The sequence below is a fragment of the Coptis chinensis genome, chromosome 9, assembly GCF_015680905.1.
Source record: "Coptis chinensis isolate HL-2020 chromosome 9, ASM1568090v1, whole genome shotgun sequence".
NCBI classification, from domain to species: Eukaryota; Viridiplantae; Streptophyta; class Magnoliopsida; order Ranunculales; family Ranunculaceae; genus Coptis; species Coptis chinensis.
Window position 1 is genome coordinate 62895687 of NC_141464.1, and position 20322 is coordinate 62916008.

General features: G+C 36.8%; 3 protein-coding genes across 5 annotated transcripts; 1 reads left to right on the top strand and 2 right to left on the bottom strand.

The window, feature by feature from the left end:
• Window positions 1-304: 304 nt before the first annotated feature.
• LOC147477254 (uncharacterized) lies at window positions 305-5501 on the bottom strand. The gene is made up of 5 exons (XM_086582735.1): window positions 4923-5501; window positions 4767-4830; window positions 3918-4082; window positions 1034-1099; window positions 305-885 (listed from the first exon to the last, which is right to left on the bottom strand). Exons 1-5 carry the CDS (start codon window positions 5219-5221, stop codon window positions 643-645), a joined length of 837 nt encoding a protein of 278 aa, XP_086438861.1. The 5' UTR covers window positions 5222-5501; the 3' UTR covers window positions 305-642.
• A 4809-nt stretch (window positions 5502-10310) lies between these two features.
• On the top strand, window positions 10311-18596 carry LOC147477255 (uncharacterized). Of its 3 annotated transcripts, XM_086583423.1 has the most exons (6): window positions 10312-10473; window positions 11444-12567; window positions 12718-14255; window positions 14473-14574; window positions 14644-14818; window positions 15762-18596. In XM_086583423.1, the coding sequence occupies exons 2-6, from the start codon at window positions 11572-11574 to the stop codon at window positions 15966-15968; spliced, it is 3018 nt and encodes a 1005-aa protein (XP_086439549.1). In that variant the 5' UTR covers window positions 10312-10473; window positions 11444-11571; the 3' UTR covers window positions 15969-18596. The 3 variants fall into 3 exon arrangements, with proteins under 3 accessions (XP_086439550.1, XP_086439549.1, XP_086439548.1); XM_086583424.1 differs by lacking the exon at window positions 15762-18596 and adding an exon at window positions 15025-15297 and having other exon boundaries at window positions 10311-10473; window positions 11444-14255; XM_086583422.1 differs by having other exon boundaries at window positions 10313-10473; window positions 11444-14255.
• LOC147477256 (S-locus lectin protein kinase family protein) lies at window positions 17088-20041 on the bottom strand. The gene has a single exon (XM_086583430.1). The coding sequence runs from the start codon at window positions 19830-19832 to the stop codon at window positions 17367-17369; it is 2466 nt and encodes an 821-aa protein (XP_086439556.1). The 5' UTR covers window positions 19833-20041; the 3' UTR covers window positions 17088-17366.
• Window positions 20042-20322: the final 281 nt, after the last annotated feature.

Below are 20322 nucleotides of genomic sequence, written 5' to 3' on the forward strand. Positions count from 1 at the left end.
CATCCAGATTTTCACAACGAAATGTGTCATTTGGAATAGACGATGCCACGATGGCGTATGCATTAGCGAGTTGACGTTACCTATTCTCCTTGCAAGAGCAATGAAAGAGAAGGATTACACCTCAGATGCTATGATATCAGTAATATCACTGTACAAACCCATTAGCAATTGATTAGAATATTTCAACCAAGAGTCCCCAGTTCACCACCTCGGATAACAGTTGAGTTTAAAGATTGTTGTTGTAAACACGTAACTGTTCTAACAAATGGCTAAAACTGAATTTGAAATAAAACCCTAAAACATATAACCAGCAAAAACTAACATTACTTTGATTTAGTTAACTAAACAACAAGGGGCAAATTTAAAGGCCCCAACGTTTATCGGTTTATGTACATACAAGATGGACCAGCAAGGCCACATTACGCCAAAATGAATCGTTTTCCACACGCATATTCCCCTCTCATGCGAATCAAGTCACTGAAATTCTTTTCATCAATCGTCAGCTAGGCACCCACGGCCAAGGAAAGAACAGAACATAAATGGTCGAATTCCAGGAAATGTGGACATAGATTGAGCCCATTACCTAATGTTGTTAGGGAAAGAACCCACAGACGAGAGCCTTCACATCATTCACTCACACTGCTACAGTTTACTTGATGAAACCAAGGGTTCTGAATGGTTGACACCTACACTCCACGAATGATCGCTACCATTTGAAGCTCTTTGCATGCTACAGGGATCAGGAGATTTGGTTTGTATTAGAGGAGGCTGGTGTAACTCAACAAAACCCTTGCTCCCCTCCCCATAACTTCCTATGCATATGGTATCACCTCTGCCTCGCCATACACCGTCTTGAACATTGTTTATGTCCAATGTTCTGGATTCCTGATATTTATCAAGGGAATACTAGTTATACTCAACATAAAAGAAAAAAACATGGCTTCACCAACAAAAGCACAAAATGAATTGCAGTTACTTGTCTAGTTCAAACATAATAATAACTTTGCCATCAGAGTTTTCAAATAAGACAAACCTGGCATAATGTGCAACAGGGGCAGATGAGATGGTTGACACAATCATCCAAAGGACTGTCGCTACCCTGTATAGGCAAATGTAGCACATTAGACGTGTCTTCAGCACAACTGAAAATTCGAAACTATTAATCAAGAATATAAAAACTTATTCAATTGGATAGCACTTTCATATGTAATTATGTAAACCTAAAAGCTGAAAATGCACAGTTGGTGTAATTTTTGGTAAAATATGCAAGTATGACAATAAAAATTTTGGGTTGTGTTAGAAGAAAATTGGACTGCAATAAACCATATCTTTTATCTGAACAGCCTAGGACCAAGTATTACCAAATATAGTGTATCAGTGTATGTAGTTCTGTTAGTAACAAAATCGGAGTTGGCAAAGACCCTGGTATCTATGGTGTTCCAAGTCAAACTCCGTACATATATTTTTTCCAAAGTGCAATCACTAAGGGCGTTTGAGGATGGATATGACGACACCAAACAAACGAAATTAGAATTAGAATTATATTACAGATAGAAAATTACAAGTTAGCTTTATCAACGAAACAGGGAGTGGAAACCCAAGCAGAATAACTAGTGTGAGTTGTTAAATGCTGAAACTATCTTTCTTTTTCTTTTTTTAGGTTGTTGACAACTAATAATGTATGAAATCGAGATAAAACTTTAACCTCAAGCTAAAGTTTCAACCCAACCAACATGTCCACGTTACCACAGCATACCATGCACAGTAACTAAAGTGTGCAGTGTGAAATGTGGTTTAGTTTAACTACATAGATTGCCGAGAGTGAACAAGTAGCAGGGTATTGCTACTTAGGAGGCCTAATTTTTTAACAGAAAGTTTAAACGGCAAGAATAAGGCATGGATCTTATGTCTAAGAACAAGAGAATAATTAAACTGCCAACACAAAAGGACCCACTGCGTCATCATTATCAATTTCGAGAAACTAATGAAGTCCTCCTTAATCCAGTTTGGAAAAAATATACATGGAGAGAGGACAAGGAGGAAAATGAGAGAGGAGAGAAGGAACACAAATCAGAAAAAATATGTTTCAATGTTTTATTAAATTGAAATAATCATTTTACTTTTCTTTATCTATTTCTTGTGAAAGTATCCTGAACTAAACTGAAACTTACAAAGCCCATTCTATCGACTATCGTACAAGCTATCATCACCACTAAAGTTTTTCAAATTGACCATGACTCATCAGTAGGGGTGTTCATATGGACCCGTTACCCAAATCCGACATAAAAAACCTACCTGAAACCGACAAAAACCGAAACCAAAACCGAAGCGGCGAAGCCTACCCGGCTTATATCAAGGTACGGTTCGGTGAGGATTTGGTACCCGAAACATAACCGAACCCAACCCTACTTTTTAACCTGAAACAGAACTGAAACCCGGCCTCAAAAACCCGACTCCAAATCCGCCAGAAATTCTTTGGTTGGATTAACTTATTTGAATTTTGGAGTTGGACTGTCAATTCGTCCTCTCATCCCCCTTCAATTTCTACTTTCTTCTACTTCTTTTTATACCCTCCAAAAATTTGGTGAATTGGTTTTCCAATTTGATAAATAGAAGAACTAGAAAGAGAATGGAGTTATAGTGGAATTTGGAGTCGGTAATGGGGATTGTGAAAATCGGTGTTTAATTTGATAATGGACGGTATAGAGACGAGATAAAGGCGTGAGTTGGCAGTGCCAAAGGAAGGTGGCTTCTCTACTTCTCTTCTGTATTAGTGAGTTGCAGAAAATGGAAATTGAAAAATTAAAGGTGATGATCCCATGGTACAGGTTTTAGTATAACGGGTGAGCATTGGATCAAACTACTAAGTTTTTTGGTTCAGTTGAGTACCCAACACTTATGCTTGCTGCCACATATATCCAAGCCGCAATTTATTTTTTGTCTTCTCCTTTTCTATTCAAATTACACCCACTAATAAATACTAAGTATCAATACATTTTCAACCCAATTCCATTAGATGTCTTCAGGCTATACAAATTGTACATCTTCATATAACTCTTTGATAACATCTACCAGCTCGTGCCCAACCCATTCATATGATTTGAGGTTGCTTCATTTTGACGCTTAATTTACATAGAGTGAGTGAAGAGTTTCTATTGGTTGAGAAAGAGTGATGCGTGGATCGTGATCTCCTGTCGTTCATATCAGCACCACCACCACAAATCCTCATAGATAGTAATGTAGATTGAAGTGGTGGAAGCAACACTTAGTCGAAATCTACACTTTATAGAACCCTAAAAGTCTCACCTTTATTAATAATCACTCAATAGTTCATAAACACAAACACAACTACTCAATACCTAATTACAAGTCCTTATTTATACTAATAACAATAAAGCAACAACTAAACTAGTGAGCCCACGGCCCGTGGGCTTGGACTCGACTAAGGGGCGCACGCCCTCAACATCAGCAACCCTAATGTTCTACATCAGATAGATATGTAGTTCAATTTCTTCTTCTTCATCTAATTTTTTTTTTGGTTTTGAAGAACCAGGTTCTAAACTGGTTACCTGAAACCAACCCGATAGGGTAACCGAACCTAATCGGTTAGAGGTAGGTTTCGGTAGTTCTTTTCATTTTTCACCCGACACCGACCCGAAAACTCTCGGATAACCCAAAACCAACCAAAACCCGAGATTTTGGATACAGAAAACCCGACCCGACCCGAATGCACACCCCTACTCATCAGCATAGCAATAGCATACACCCACGGCCCACATATATATGCTATACATTAAGGGAAAAGATGCATACCAAACTACACAACAAGGAATGAAGAGGAAAAATACATAAATAGGTACCATTATACCAGCCAGAAAGTCAAAAGAGTAAAATGAAATCAAGGAAGAAATGTGCACCCCAATGTTAAACTGCTTCCTGATCTGTCTACGGAAGAACCCCAAATATGTTCCAGAAGAAACGGTTAAGACAATAGCTAGATATAAAAAGCCACGTTGGTTGGTGATAGCATAAGCAATGTAGTTTACAATCGCAGCGACAGTAAGAATCAAATAAACACCCCCCTGCAAAGGAAACAAAAGTACAGTCAAGTTACTAAAAGTTAGCATAGACATAGACAGGCATCTACTGTTGTTCCTCATTATGTTTCAGCAAAATTCAGTCAATTAAGAAATAGTCTTTGATGACCCCATATACAAAATGGAGAAACAAAGAGGTCAGACACCAACTTCACAGTGAAAAAAACATATTAGATTATTAGTTAATGTCGACCAAAAAAAAAAATGCTCACAGTAGAACGATCAGAGAGATAACAAAAAACACATAACTAATCTCTCTATACATGCATGCAAATCAATTTCATGTTGTCAGCAGTACTAGCATTCTGTGAACTGTGATAACTTCATATCTCATTCATTGATGACAGAAAGGTGACAAATAACAACCAAGAGCAGAGCTGAAAGTATAATTTTAAAGCTTAAGCTTCTGTTACTTCTCTATGGCGAGGAAGGTTAAATGAAGACAGGTTCTCCATTTGGATAGGACCTGCCTTGGAATGACTTCCCACCCTCCCACTTAGACACACTTTTCAAATACTCATAAGACTAATTACATAACTTTTTACATCCTTCTGTTGAAACTATCTCACAATTTTCCGATTAATATGTAACTCAAATTCCCCAACAAGTACTATAAACCAATAGGTACAAACATATGTATGCACCATAAAGTCGTATACATATTTTTACCTGAATAAAACAAGGCCCAAATCCAGCTCTCCTCATATTTTTCCCAAATCTATAACATGGACAACTACAACAGAAACTCAAAATCAATTACCAGTTTCCAAAAATATCCTCTAAAACCGAAATTTATTTTTAATCTAAAAAAAAAAACATGTTTACCAAGCTGTTTCGACAGCGATTCTCCGGTCTTCAAAACAATCGAGAATTTCACCTTCCCACATCCTTTGAACACCACCACCAAATTCCCCACTACTTTCATAGTCATCATCTAATTTCTCTCTAGAAGAAAACCCACCTCCAGTTTGTGCTTGTAGAGCTACTGTTGCACATAACATATCAAAATCTAATACTGATATTCCTTCCATAATAAACTTCTTTTTTTCTTCTTCTTCTTCTCCATTTTCTTCTCCCCTTATAATGCCCAACCCCTCTTTCTTCTTCATTTCCATTTCTGCCATTAATGGTTAGGTTTTGACGAAAGGTCTCTTTTTTTCTCGTTTTTTTGTTTAAGTGTTTGTGATGAAAGATGAGTTTTTTTGGATTTAAATGGTTTTTGTTAAGGAAATGAACAAGGATAGGTATAAGTTGTAGTTTAGCAATCCATTTTAAAGAGTTGCACCTGTGCTACCTATCGCGGAAACGAAACCGGTAATTCATTAGATCTTCATAGGTTAATGAACAAAAAAAGCGACATTTATGAGGAAGATATAGTGCTACACATACGTACTTTTTAGATCTATTATTGCAACTCACTATTTGATTACTATTAATAGGTCGATTAAGTAGGTTAAAATAGTAGGTCTCCCTATATATTGTAATATTTGGAGATATCTATTCAAATTTCAGAAAAAAAATATATAAATATCACGATAAGTTAAGAGATATATACGACTGCAAATATCGGGGATATTTTAACGATATTTGCGATATTTTTGATATTTTGTGTATATAACAATTTTATTTAATATTTACCATTATATTTTAAATAAATATAAATAATGTATCATGATATATCAATAAATATTTACAATATTTACGATATTTATCGATATTTTAGATATATTCACGATATTTGCATGTGAAACAATATCAAATATCCCTAAAAAGAATAATATATCCACGATACATATCCAGAAATTGAATATCGATAAATACTCATATCTTGATATTTTGTACTATGAGTCAGTATATCATTACTAATTTGTTAGTGGTATTTTGAATCTACGATTGGAAACTCTTACACAATTTTTTTTTAATGTTTTTATTTGCATGTGTAATACCCGATTATTATGGTGTTTGTTACTGTCGGACCCCATATTGTGTTGGGCAGACCCCAAAAACTAAAACACCTATTACAAATGTATCATTGGTCCCAAAAGTTGTTTTGTGTTAGGCACCTCCCAAACTAAAGTGAATTTGACTTGTTGTAACCTTTTCAGCCCTTTACTTCTTCTATTATCTTCTCTTTTCACCATCAAAAATCTTAAACCCTTAAACCCTAACAATAACACTAAACACTAATGGAAGAACTCAACCCCATTTTAGAACATGAAGATGAAGAAGAAAATGTAATGCATCATGACCCCCATTCAAGAAGAAAATATTAAGAATAAGGTAAATCTAAATTAAATGTAATTATGCATGTAGTAATTATGCATGTAGTAATTATACATGTAGTAATTATACATGTAGTAATTATTGATGTGTACGATGATTGACCAAACCGGAATTTGAAAAACAAAATTCGAGGCTTAAACGACCTGGGTAGGTCGTTTTTATTGCACACCAAACGGTGTGGCCACACCGTTTGGCCTTAGTCCCAAACGGCATGGCCACACCGTTTCGGATTTGAACTGGGTTAAAAATGGTTTTGTCTGTTTTTTTTTCCTCTTGAACGGTGTGGTCACACCGTTTGGTTTTAGTCCCAAACGCATAGCCACACCGTTTGGTTTTAATCCCAGCGGTGTGTGGCTACACCGTTTTGGATTTGAACCGGGTTAAAATGGTTATGTCTGTTTTTTACTTTTGAACGGTGTGGCCACACCGTTGCCTTTTAGTCCCAAACGGCATGGCCACACCGCTTTGGATTTGAACTAGGTTAAAATGGTTTTGTTTTTTTTTTTTTTCTTGAACGGCATGGCCACACCGTTTGGCCTTAGTCCCAAACGGTGTGGCCACACCGCTCAAGAGGCAAAACAAATGTTTTGTGTTCTCGTGATTAGATTGCGTTCTCGCATTAGATTTGTGTGTAAATTGTTATTGATTGGATAATGGTAGACCTTTTGTGAAAACCATGGGGTTATAGTCCGCCACTTTTCTAGCAAACGAATGAAGCGGGGATATTGTCGTGGGCTAAGCAATAAATTCAAATGAAGCAATGCCATTTACTTTTCGTGCTATGATGAATCCATGCATAGACTCATAGAGGCAATAATACACAACACAACATTTTGCAATGAATACAAACAAAAAATAAAAGTGTAATCAATCGGGTCGGGGCAAAAGAACGGTGTTTGTTTGTGTAATCAATCCCGACCACCTGAATAATAAACTGCATTACCCTCCGAAAGTACTAATAAGTTTTCAAAATCTATGTTATCAAAATCTAAAATGTGAACAGATAAGTTATGAAGCTTCGTGAACTGTAGTAACATGTTTCAGAACGTAATTTCAGTGGTTAACATGTTTGTTACACATGCTCAAATACTTTGACATCCCAACAAATGACACTACAGTTCTCCAAGACTTAAAAGTCTGCAATCTCTCCAAAGAAGTGGACATAACTTTCAAAGCAAATAAGCGGATATATAATGGACCACTGCTTTTATGCCTAAAGAGAGGGCACTCAAGTCCGAACCCGTTTCCTCACTTTCTTAACTTCAACTTCTTCAACATTGTTTGCGTAACCATTATCATGAACCTCGCACCAAGAGAAACACTACAAGTCTTATAAGGATGAACATTGTAAGCAACAACGTATTACAAATGTTTCAGATAAAGCCAAATATAATTAACCATGCAATAAACCTTTTGCAATCATTAAGCGTAATATCTATTCTATTAAGGTCTCCAGTCCAGTATTCAGTTATGTAACAGTCAAGAAGAGCAAACAAGCTTCTATTAACAGCCTATAAGACAAGTATCTAAACACAACAAAAAGATTTTGGTATTCATAAGAATGGCTTTCTAAATCCAGCTCCAAACCAGCTTGATCTCACAATCATGAAACTCGTAAAAGGAATAGTTATAATGGATTTTAAATTTGCGGAAACATCATTGTCTTCATATATCTAGCAGACATTAATCAGCTAAAGGAATAGTCCAAATAGAGTGTACCCTAGAGCAGCAATTAAGTTACTCAAGCTTCAGGAACTGTAGTAAAAGAGCTATACAGAGGTTAGTGGAGAGCTATACAGAGGTTAGTGGAGAGCGAGTACAATGGTGTCCCATGATCTAATATACCTTTTAATAAAAACAGGGGCAATGTAAATATTAAAACACAGTCGTAAACTAAAGAAAAACAAACCTTTAATAAATGTAAACAACATTAAAGATCAAGAACAATAGAATGAAAACTTACAAATTTGATCTAGAGCACAAAGTTTTCGCCTTTTACAGATAGAATGAAAACTTTTCACCTTTTACAAATTTGATCGAGAGCATAAATCGCCTTTTACAATTGGACACGAAGGGTTGTTTTTTTATGGAGACGAAGCTGGTTTTTTGTATGGAGACGAAGCTGGTTTTTGATGGAGACGAAGCTAGTATTTGCCGGTTACACGGTTTAGACAGTATTTTGGTTGGGGGGTGTATGGAGTCAAGTTGTGCCCAACACAATGGGGCCCAACTCGGGGTCTGCCCAACACAATATGGGTTCTGGCAGTAACAGGACTCATTATTATTGTTTTGGACAAAATCTATGAATTTTATGACAAGCAATACCAAAACGTTTCACGAAATTTGGATAAGTTTTGGTAATTTAGTAAATGAGAGTTCCAAATTTCCAACGAGATTTAAGATTATTTTGATATTTCAATGAAATTTGAGTATAGGGCAAAGGTGCAACTCTTTTTTAGTGGGCTGCTAATTGGCATTCCAACATGTGGTAATTGGGTCGAACTGAAATGGGCGCGCAATAATGCAATATCTTGTGGGACCTACCGGCAAGTTGCCATCTTCGACGGTTTTGAGTGTGACACCTGGGAATTAGCTTTTGTGGATAGGTTTGCGGCTGCTAATAAAAGAGGCATGGATGATTGATTTTTAGATTTTGATTCCGCAAAAATGGAGATTTGAGTCAACTGTCATTTTAAGATTGTCTAACCTGAATTTGTTGTTGGACAGACAATAACACCCCTAAGAATATAGTCAACCTCAAATTCTTGTGCATCAAAATGAAGTGTAGGCACACAATTTTGCTGATAACAATCCGAAAATAGTGTGCATTAAAATAGGCTGGATTAGGATAAATTAGATTTTTGGTGTTTATTTTAGACTTTTGTCACAGAGAATTAAGAAACAGACTGTTTATTAAGACATGAAATTCTTTGGATGTTTCTATTTCTTTTTCATTATATTTATATCGCCAGCGTAACTTGTTTAATAACATAATCGTTTATAATTTTACAGCTTCTTCACTTAGAGGTATTTTTTTTTTCCTTTTGTTGCTGAATACTGTACCTCAAAATAATGACAAAGATAATGGTTAAGGCCAAATTCGTCTTAAAAAATAGAACATTATTATCATATTGAAACTGTTTGTGGAATAAAAGTAGCTGCTGGAAAAGGGAGATAAGAATGAGTAGAATAGATAAGGGAAGGGTAATGGTCTAATTGGGCCACCAGCCAGCATGACCCTGAGTCATCTGGGCATATAATTTGGAAAAGGTCTCATGTGGGCGGCTACAGACATTTTCAGTTTATACCTTACGGATAAGGTTGGCTTCCGACATCAAGTGACCTAACAACCTCAACAAAATCACGTGCCTCCGTGCCTATTTGTTGTCTGAAACTCTGAATGCCAGCTTCTTCTTTGCAAGTCCTTGGGCTTGGACTAGATACTTACGAGTAACTTGGGCTTGACTAATGTTCTCGTCACCAACATGAAGTTTTTGCGCACTGATTCTGTAGCTTATTGAAACAGTGAAAAGTACTTGCATGATAGTGTCAAAAATTCACGAAAAAGTGTTAAATTGAAGTGAAAGTTCAATTTTTTTGTCTATTGAAATTTTGAAAATTCCTAATTTGTCATCTATGGATTAGTGTATTACTATTGCTAGTACTCTTCAATGAAATCAATGGATTACTTGGAAATACAAAATGATGTTGGTGCAGATTGCAAAAGGGGTTCTCAAGATATCACTTCTGAGTCTCTAAAGGAAATTTTGTTCAGCTGTTTTAGCATGTAGTAGAGCAAAATTATATGTACAAATTTTCCATGAATTTATATTTCGTACACCATTTTCACTTGAGATGTAAAATTATCGAGAAAAAGAAAAGTCTGAAATTTTAGCTTGCCAAAAAGCCAAAAATACAATTCTTACTTCATTTGGTTATATCCCTTTTCTAAATGTTCAACGGGCGTGCAAGAAAACCGTCTAAACCAACAAACAAAAAAAAAAAAAAAACACACGACAAACAAACAAAACGGAACGAAAGAGATATAAAAAAAACCCCGTTTCATTTAAACCTCATAACCTCATTTTCTCAGGTATCTCTTTATAATTTGCTTTTAATATTTTCATTTTGAGTAAGGATATATATTTTATGAAAGAAATGTATATTAGTAATTATTTCTTTTAATTAATTGAATTCTTGATTATATGACACGTATATAAAATAATAAGTTAAGTTTTCTTGAAAGAAATACTACTAACACTTTATTATTGGAGTATTTAGTTCAGGCTTAAGATTTTTAGTAATAGTTTGTATAAGGGGCTGTTTTAGAATTTTCTTGAATTTGTTTTTTTAGTGTTGGTTTGAATTCTGTGGAAGTTTGGATGTTTCGAAAAGGAATTCAAAATTGTTATAATGTTTTAATAGGAAAGTCAGGCTTTTGTGGAATCTGGCTGATATATTTCAAGTGACACTGATGATTAAGAAGAAATTCGAAATAATTAAGCGTGCCGAAGGCTAAGCAACTAATAGATCTTTCACTGACTTGGGAGCGGACGGGTGGACAAAATAAGTCCAAACCTCCCAAGAGGAACTACATTGGATGATAGTGTTAGAAAACGACTCTCCATCAGACATACATAAAGGTCAAAATTTATTAATGATTTTTTTCCTCTTAATGAGGCTCTCTATAGTGAGAATTGTATTCTGTGCCGCACCCGTCTTCAAAATTTTATAGATTTTCTTCCTCTTAATAATGTTTCTTCAGTATCCATTTCTTCAATATTTTTTAAATGCCCACCCGTTCTTTCATACATGAGACTAGTTTTGCAACTCACATTGCCTTTTATTTGAAGTTTGTTCATTATACTTGTTGGACATACTAGTTTGTTTATAAGCTATTCTTCTTTTCAAGTTACCTGTAAATATTTATTTTAACTGGACATTTTTTTAATAATGACGTTTTTTTGTTAGTCAAAGGTTTTGTGTCATTCTTGAATATATTCTCTTTCCCAACTGGTAGAACTAAATATGGAACTAACAATCTTTTATCTATGGTTTTGTAGTGATCAAAGTTTTTGCTGTCATTGGTCCAGTAAAATTACCAGCAACAAAATCTGAAAAGCAATGTTGTAGGATCTGAAACTTCTTCAAAGTGTTCTACAGTCGGTGATATATAGATAGCATCAGAGTTATGGGAGAACCAGTGGAATCAGTCGATACAGTTGCTTCAGATGCCAAGCCTAAAGACAATTGGGTAGATCTTGGGACCTGCCAGCAGGCTGATGACGCTTTCAATGATCTTTCAAGCCCTTTAAGTGGTGATCCATTGGGTATTAAAAGTGCAGCCACTTCTATTACTGATACTGCAGGCATAGATGATAAACCTATAACAAACATCAAGAAGAAGAATAAAAAGAAGACGAAGAAGAATAAGAAGCCCTCAGGTAATACCTTTGCTTGGGCTGGACCGGTAGAGTCTGATCCAAATACTCGGTCATCATCTTATCACCTGTTTAATGTCGATAGAACAACAATAAAGTGTCACAAAAACAGCCAATCATTTTATCCTGCTGATATCACATCTGTATGCCTTTGTGAAACAAGTGGGGGGTGTTTGAAGGATGCCGCTAATTATGATGGAAAGCTAATTTCTGTATGTTGTTGTGGACCTTTCGAGGTTAGAGGGAACCATGTACATTCTGGTTCTAGGAGCATTAAGGATGATAAGTTTGGGTTCAGTGGCAGAGGTTTGAATGCAAACATGCAAGAAGCAGAGGACATATATGCTCTTGATCCAAATATCATCAATTATCAATTTAAATGCACCAAAGATCTCAAGGAAATCGGAGACTTATCTCAGTACAAGTTCTGTGGAACTGAAAGAATTATTTCTTCTGCCTCTGAAAGTTGTAATGGTGGTGGAACTGACAAATCACATCATAACTGCCAGAACACTAGTTTCAGAAAAGCTCATGCAGCTCACCCAGCACACGATACTATAGTTTCTCATAGTGATCTAGACTATGAGACGAGGTGTCCAGATAATTCTCAAACTGGGAAGGAAAATTGCCACTCAGTCTGGCAGAAGAGTAAGAAACATAACAGGGCTGCACTCAACCATCCGGTGAAGACATCAAACCGCATATATGTAGAGAAGGGCACTAACTTGGTGGAGAGAAGTTTTGAGGTCAAGTATAATTCATTTTATAGTAATGGATTGCTTCCTACTCCAATAGTTTCATCTTCTGGGCATCATGTTTTTTCTCATGATATGTTGAAAAATAAGCATAGATCGTATCATAAATCTCATAGAAATATACATGTTGAATCTCCTCAGTGGGTTGCTCAGCAAAGGTGTCACAGTAACACTCAGGTTGATTCAGAGTTGAGGCATGATGGGGCTGTGTGGAATAAGGAACTGGGAAAGTTGAAAGAAAAGCGAAGTTCCTTACATAAGCATGAGAATTTGAGTACAAACAAGAAACGTTTCGGGGACTATAAGGCAAACTGGTTAAGGTTTCAAAATAGGGCTGCTCTTTCACAAAAAGAAGCATTTGACGTTCCAGAGCAGCCGCGTCAATGTAGTAACCAAGATTTTGCTCAAAGAACGACTTACCACCAAACTGTTCTTGATGACTCACACTGTTCACATTCTTATACTACCTCTGATCGTCTACAGCTAAATTTGCCACTCACAACAATGTCAAGTGTACTGGATTACCCATTTTTGGATAGGGTCCTACCGTACACTTCAGTGAAGATTCCCTGGACGGAACATGTATCTGTTGAGTCTCTGAATGCTTCCTTAGATAAAATACAAAGAAACACTTTTGGTTCAGATATGAAAATATCTTATGAAGATAATACCAGGCAAGATTTTAATTCTCAAGTGAGTTCACAAAAGTGGATTCCTGTTGGTAGAAAGGATTCTGAGGTGCTGAAAAACATTGAGACTGTTTACACCTGTAACAATCGAGAAGATGTGCTAAAACCATGCAAAATAAAAGATGATGTGGACTTAGAAGAGTATATAGTTCCCGTTTCTGCTCCTTCAGTGGGTCCTGAAAAGACTTGCTTGGTGTCCAGGCATGATATGTCGAAAGAAGCGACTATGGAAATTGAAATGCTGCAGCTGAACTCAGTTTGTAAGAACACTGAACACAATTTCAGAAAGGATCGGCCTAGAGATTACATATCAGCTTCTACTAAAGGTAACGACACAGATTTACTAAGCATTGGTTCAGAGATGGCAGTAAAAGCTTTAAATGCTTCCTACCAACTGCAAATACTTTCTGAGAGCATTCAGCAAGCAACTGGCAGCCCCCTTGCTGAGTTTGAGAAACTTCTCCAATCCGCTAGTCCTGTCATTGCTGCTGCTCCATCTGTTTTGCTACAATGTCGTGCTTGCTTGGGTAACCCGCACCCTTTTAGTTCCCTTTGCAAGCATCAGTTGGCAAATATTTCATTACGTGATGTTTGGAGTTGGTATGAGAAACCAGGGAATTATGGACTGGAAGTAAGGGCAGAAGACACAAAAACCCTCAAGGGAATGAATATCAATTCGCTTTCATTTAACGCTCATTTTGTTCCTTTTCTGTCAGCAATTCAATTGTTTGGTCACTCTCAGAAGTCCAGACATAGTGAAAGCGTAGTACATCTTAGCCCTGAATTTTCAAAGAATGGAGAAGCTGAGAACAACTATTTTCATGTTGAGGAATCAATAGATGAACTGGCGAGTTCACCCGGAATTATATCTGCTGATGGACGTGATTTTTCGGGCTTATCTTCTGCACCTTCCTGCTCTAATGATATGAACCTTATATTTGAATTTTTTGAGAGTGAGCAACCACAACAGAGGAAGCCACTTTACGCTAAGTAAGATTCTATGTCTTATTATGATAATAAATTGCTGTTACTATTTTCACTATTTTTTATGTTATTGTAGTAGTGAATGCACGTTTGATTTTATGATTTAATCTCCACCTGTTTGTATTCTCAATATACCCTTCGCAATTCATTCCTGTTTGATCTAAGGGTTGTTTTGACTAAAAATTAGTATCTCATTTTCGAGCCTTCATCTTCTGATCTGTAGAGTAAGGGAGATCGTAAAGGTTGGCACATCTAATCACCAAGTATTTGGGGATCCATCAGGGCTACAATGCATGCAGCTTCACAATATACATCCAGCATCATGGTAAGAATTATGCACATCAGAGTTTTTACATCACTGGAGAACCGTTCGTTTAATCTTTTGTATTTTCAGGTACTCGGTTGCTTGGTACCCTATATATCGAATTCCAGAAGGCAATTTCCGCGCATCATTTCTGACTTACCATTCTTTAGGACATTTAGTTCAAAGATGCATAGCTGAACCTCTGAAAGGAAGCCAGTATTGTGTTATATCTCCTGTATTGGGATTGCAGAGCTACAATGCACAGGTAACAATTATTTATGAAAATGACTATCCTTTTTTCAAAACCTTCATGAAAAAAAAAAAAAAAAAAAAAAAAAAAAAAAAGATAAAAAGAAAAAGAGTTCAAAACCCTTGGTGGCTGAGGAGATTTACAAGTTGGAGTGGAAGTAATCATAGTTTCTATCACAAGCTTCTAAGTTGCTAGTTGTTTAAAGTATGCTATCATTGCAGAATGTAGAATATTGGTATACGGAGGTCCAGAAATTTTCCTAAGGTTGCTCTGGAATTGAAAAGGATAATAACGCTAACAGAAGATTAACCTTGGAAATTGAATTAAAGATTGGAACATTACAATAGCACAAATAGGCATGATGCCATGATGGATGCAAAATATAATTTTGTTATGTGAATCAGTCCCCAGACTGGGTGTGGGCAACAGGGTAAGCATATAAACAGAACCATGAGCTTGATGTTTTGTTCCCAAGATACACGTAAGAAGTTGAGACAAGTATAAACCTGCACATATTGTGAAAACTGAATATACTGAACATAGATTATTACTGTACAGACATCTTATTAACTAACTTCTAACTAAATATCACCAACCATATGGTAGGATCAATGTTCTGTGGATTGTAATACTGGTTATAAATCTTTTCCTGTTGTATATATGATATCCAGGGCGAATGTCAAATTTTTAAATTTAATAGAAAAAGACAAACCCTCTTTTTACTGAAACTGGAATTGTCAATGATAACTAGTTCCCAGTTGCTAATTGATTTTCTTATACCGCCTCTGTCGTTTTCCTATTCATTTCAACTTTTAGTTAGATTATATTTGACAAACTATTGTGATGTCTTTCTTGATGAAGATCATGCATCAAGAAAATCAAATTATATACTGTCGTAGGCACTGAGGTCTATGCATGTGTCATGGGTGGAAATCTCATGAGAAACTTACATTTGCAGGGAGAGTGCTGGTTCTATCCTAAAGTTCCTACTGAATCTTTTTCTAAAATAATCACGCCTTTCAGTAGCTCTGAAGTTCTCAAAGAACGATTGAGGACACTAGAGGAAAATGCACTTCTATTTGCTAGAGGCTGCGTTGATAAAGGCCATGCCAAAGTCACCAATCGGCAGCCTGATTATGAGTTCTTCTTGTCCCGAAAACGTTGAGGTTACGTCTCATTGAAGCTTCTATATCTTTCTTATCGGCTTACAAGGCACATGCATTTGCGAATGTGACTACTTGCTTTTAATATGTGGAAGAGAATAGTTGTTGATTAGTACAAACCCCTGTTTGGTATACGGTCTAAAAATAGAAGCTAGCTTGTGCAGATAGTCAAGAAGCAAAGAAGTCCAAGGTTGAATTTAACGGACTGGTTGGCTCACGTTACATAGGTTTTAGACGGTCATTAGGTTAATGAGTATGAGAAATTTTTAGTATGTTTTGTTACGTAGGCCATTTTCTATGTAAAGTTTCTAGTTCTTGTTTTAAATTGCTTCGACATTAATGAAGTGTGTCATTGCCTCATCATTTTCTTTAATCCCATTTCCATTTTGTATTAATCAATAGCATTCCACATTTTATTGAATTTCTATAAGGCTGCAGTATGACACGCTCTTTATATCCCCGGCCGGGTCCATGGACCTGAAGTAGACAATGTAAGGTGTTGGGTAGGAGACTACGGCGGTAAAAACATCTACCTAATTTCTTCATTTAGGTAGAAACAATCCAGTCACATTCCACTGGCTGCGCGTCTTAGAAATAAATTGAATGATAGGCACGTTTTTCTTCATATTTTCCGTAAGTCCCTTAGCATAACCCCTCCCTCTCCATGTATTAGCTTGAACTGAAGACCTCTTGAAACAACCTCCAAGGGTCTTGCCAACTGACTTGCAGGCCGTGCTCAAGGAGAGTGATAGATGCTGCTCTAGTATAACATATATTTGGAGGATATAATATCCTCCAGTAGTCCAGTACTAGATTGTCTTCCATATCATACCTCAGACATCAATATTATGTCCATGCTGACTATCCCAAACTTGATCCTCTTTGCCAAATATTTTTGTAATGGATCTGTAGTTCAAGAAATTGCATATTTGGATGAAACATAACCTCTTGTGAAAAAAATGTGTATTTTGTACAAACAACAGAAGATTAGCCTACTTTGAAACTGGAGAAGATTGGATCGTCTGTTTATTATATTACTAATTTTTCATCTGGTTTAGTTTTGCTAGCTCATCAACAAATTATTGTAGCAGGTAATGCATTTTTAGAAGAAAAGTAAGAACTTAATAAAAGAAAGTTTTTTCTTGGTGATGGTACAAATGCCATTTGGAATATCTATTATATGGCGAGTTAGAATTAGCACATACACTACGTACCTGATTTTGTTCCCAATCAAACGACTGGATTTGGGAATTTTATCAGGTGTTCACTTTTGTATAAAATTCACAGCATTGTAAAATTATATGAAGCAGATGAAAATCATAGTACCTAAAATTTAGAAAAGACCTAGGGAATGCACTGCAAAGAGAACTGGTTCAGAATTCTTCTCGGACGTCACTGTCTTACGTCTTAGAACTTGTTAATGAGATGTTGCTTTTGGTTTGAGAAGAAGCAGATGATGTACTGCGCGTTTGTGAGCTGCGGTTGGAGGTGGTTTCTGAAAAGAAATGTATGTTCCCTTCGTTCTCCACAAGAACTTGGAGTGTTCTGGGGATGGGAGGAGGATTCACCTCCATGACCCCCTCAAGGATCTGAACCACCTGCCCCATTGTTGGCCTATGAGATTCATCATCTTGGATACACCAACAAGCAACTCGACAAGCTCTAGTTAGCTCTTCAACATCGGCAGTACCCTCTAACCTGTAGTCTAATAATGCAAGGACTTCTTCATCTTCGCTTATTTTGCGTGCAGCCCAAGTTGGGAAGAACTTCACCATCTCATCCTCCGAATGCTCTGAGTTTCTTCTCCCTGAGATTATCTCAAAAAGCATCATGCCGTAGCTATAGACATCAGCTTTGGCTGTGATAGCTACACCGGAAATCCATTCTGGCGCCAGATAGCCCCTAGTTCCCCTCATGGTTGTCAGGACCCTGCTGAATTCGCGACCAATAAGCTTCGCCAAACCAAAGTCAGCCACCTTGGGACAAAAATCAGCATCCAAAAGTATGTTCTCCGGCTTGATGTCACAGTGTATAATGCAGTCTCTGCACTTCTCATGGAGATAAGTTAAACCTCTAGCTGTTCCAAGTGCAATTTGGTACCTTACCTTCCAGTTTAACATCTTAGAAGCCTGTTGATTAAACATGTGATGATCTAAAGAGCCATTAGGCATGTAATCATAGACCAGCAACCTTTTATCTCCTTCAGAGCAAAAACCACGTAATCTGACGAGATTAACATGTTGTATGGTCCCAATGGTGCTCACTTCACTGCGGAATTGCTTTTCTCCTTGACCTAGGGCTTCAAGTTTCTTGGCAGCAATGACCGTTGTATCAGGTAAAGTCCCTTTGAAGACTGAACCAAAACCACCACCACCTAACTTTTCGGAAAAATTCTTCGTCGCATTTTGCAAGTCTCTGTAGGTGAATGCCACCAAGGAGCCCTCAACTGTCTTTGACGTTCCAACTGATTGTCTTATCCGCCATCTCCAAACAACTAAGAAAACAAGGCCTAGAAAGGCCACAATCCCTGCAGCGGCACCCACTATAGCCGGAGTACGTGTTCCCTTATTCTTAGCACCAGTAGATGCAGCAAGTCTGAGATAGAGATCTATTCCACTACCATCACCATCTGGGGTTTTCTGTAGACTCAACAAATCTCCATTCCAAACTGAACATCCCCCACTGTAAGCATAAGCACTGCAAGAACAGTTGTTCAAGCAAGCCGATTTGCACTCATCAGCACCTGAAGCACTTGGAACTGCCAAAGATTGTTGATTGGAACGCTGATTTGCAGGAAATTTCACATTTTGCAGCAGTGAAAATTCATCAGTATTGCATTGCAAAGATGTTTGCCTCACACATCCACCAGAATAATCTGTAATATTCCATTCTTTTGGTGTGCGTGGTTTGAAACCATCCAAACACGTACAAGAGGGTAAGTTCTGATCGCACATACCGAAAGCACCACAAAAGTCATAGACATCACACTGTTGTCTTGGTTGAGACCAAAATAAAAACCAATTTTTTGTATTTGCAGCCCATGAAGATTGCTTGATTTGCCCTGACACATCCATCACAAATCTAGAAACAATAGAAGCATTATAAAGACTATACGTGAAGTAGCTCTCATTCTCATTTTTCGTATAGCTGAAATTGTAAATATAATTCGATCTCATCTCTGGAACTCCACTGAAAATCCGTCCATTCCATGGTCCACTAGTCCAATACCTTTGAGTCCGATTCCGCGATATAACATACTGATCCCCAGTTGGGTCCAACTCTAAAGAATATAACCCTGTCCCAGGATCATTTATATTTTTCCAAGAAGTCAGTAACTGCGCTTTCTTCGTTCTATTATCATATCTAATATTTCCACCAGGCAACCATGTATCTGTAGGGTGATCAAAACTCTGCCAAAACACATCAGATGGTTTTACCCTATTTCTCAAAACAAGATTTCCATCATCCCCAAGTACTACTTCAGATGAATTCATGGCACTTGAAGTAATATTTGTCGACCAAACTGCAACTTTCAACTGGTTTAACAGAACTAAATTACCATCTTCTGAGAGTTTTAACTCAAAAGAAGCAAGGTCAGTAAGAGGAGTATCTCTATTGGCAACCCAAACAACAGTCTTGTTTTCAACAGAAACTTTCTTATACCATATTCCTATGTAGGAGTTAGGAGAAGTACCTGGTTGGAAGAAACCAAGTTCAAAGTTCTCATCCTTAGAGATCAAAGTTTGGTTTGGAATGAGAGATTGACCTGCAGAGATGGTATCAGCAGCAGTACAGAAATGAGTTTTTGGTGCTAAGAACAATAACAGAAAGGATAGAAGCATCCATGTTTGGTTTCTTGATCTCATCTCAGCAGAAACTACCACAGAGAGGTTCCTGAGGCAGAAATATGTAGACTTTTTCAAGCACTAGTCTTATTATTATTAGCCAGACAAAGTCTTTTAACTTTCAGCTGCAGATCTTTCTCTGTATTGAAAAGTCAATCCTACTTTTCATGGTGACTATTAAACCATGTGTGGAAGCATCTTATTAAATCTTTTAATAGGAAGAATTGGTAGTAAATGATGAATTACAAGAATATTCAATTATAGTCAGCAACACTTGTTCTTGCATTATTATTATTGTTATTATTAAACCACACACGACAATCTAATGTAAGACTGAAAGACACCTTTGTTCCTTCCAATATTATATCTGATCAATTGATTCAACGCAACCATCTATGTCAGTGTTATAATAATTAGTATACCACTTACAGTGGTAATTAATACAAGCAAACGTCGCAAAACTATTTTGTAAAATGAGGATGGTATAGACACTTACCAAGTTGTGACTCCA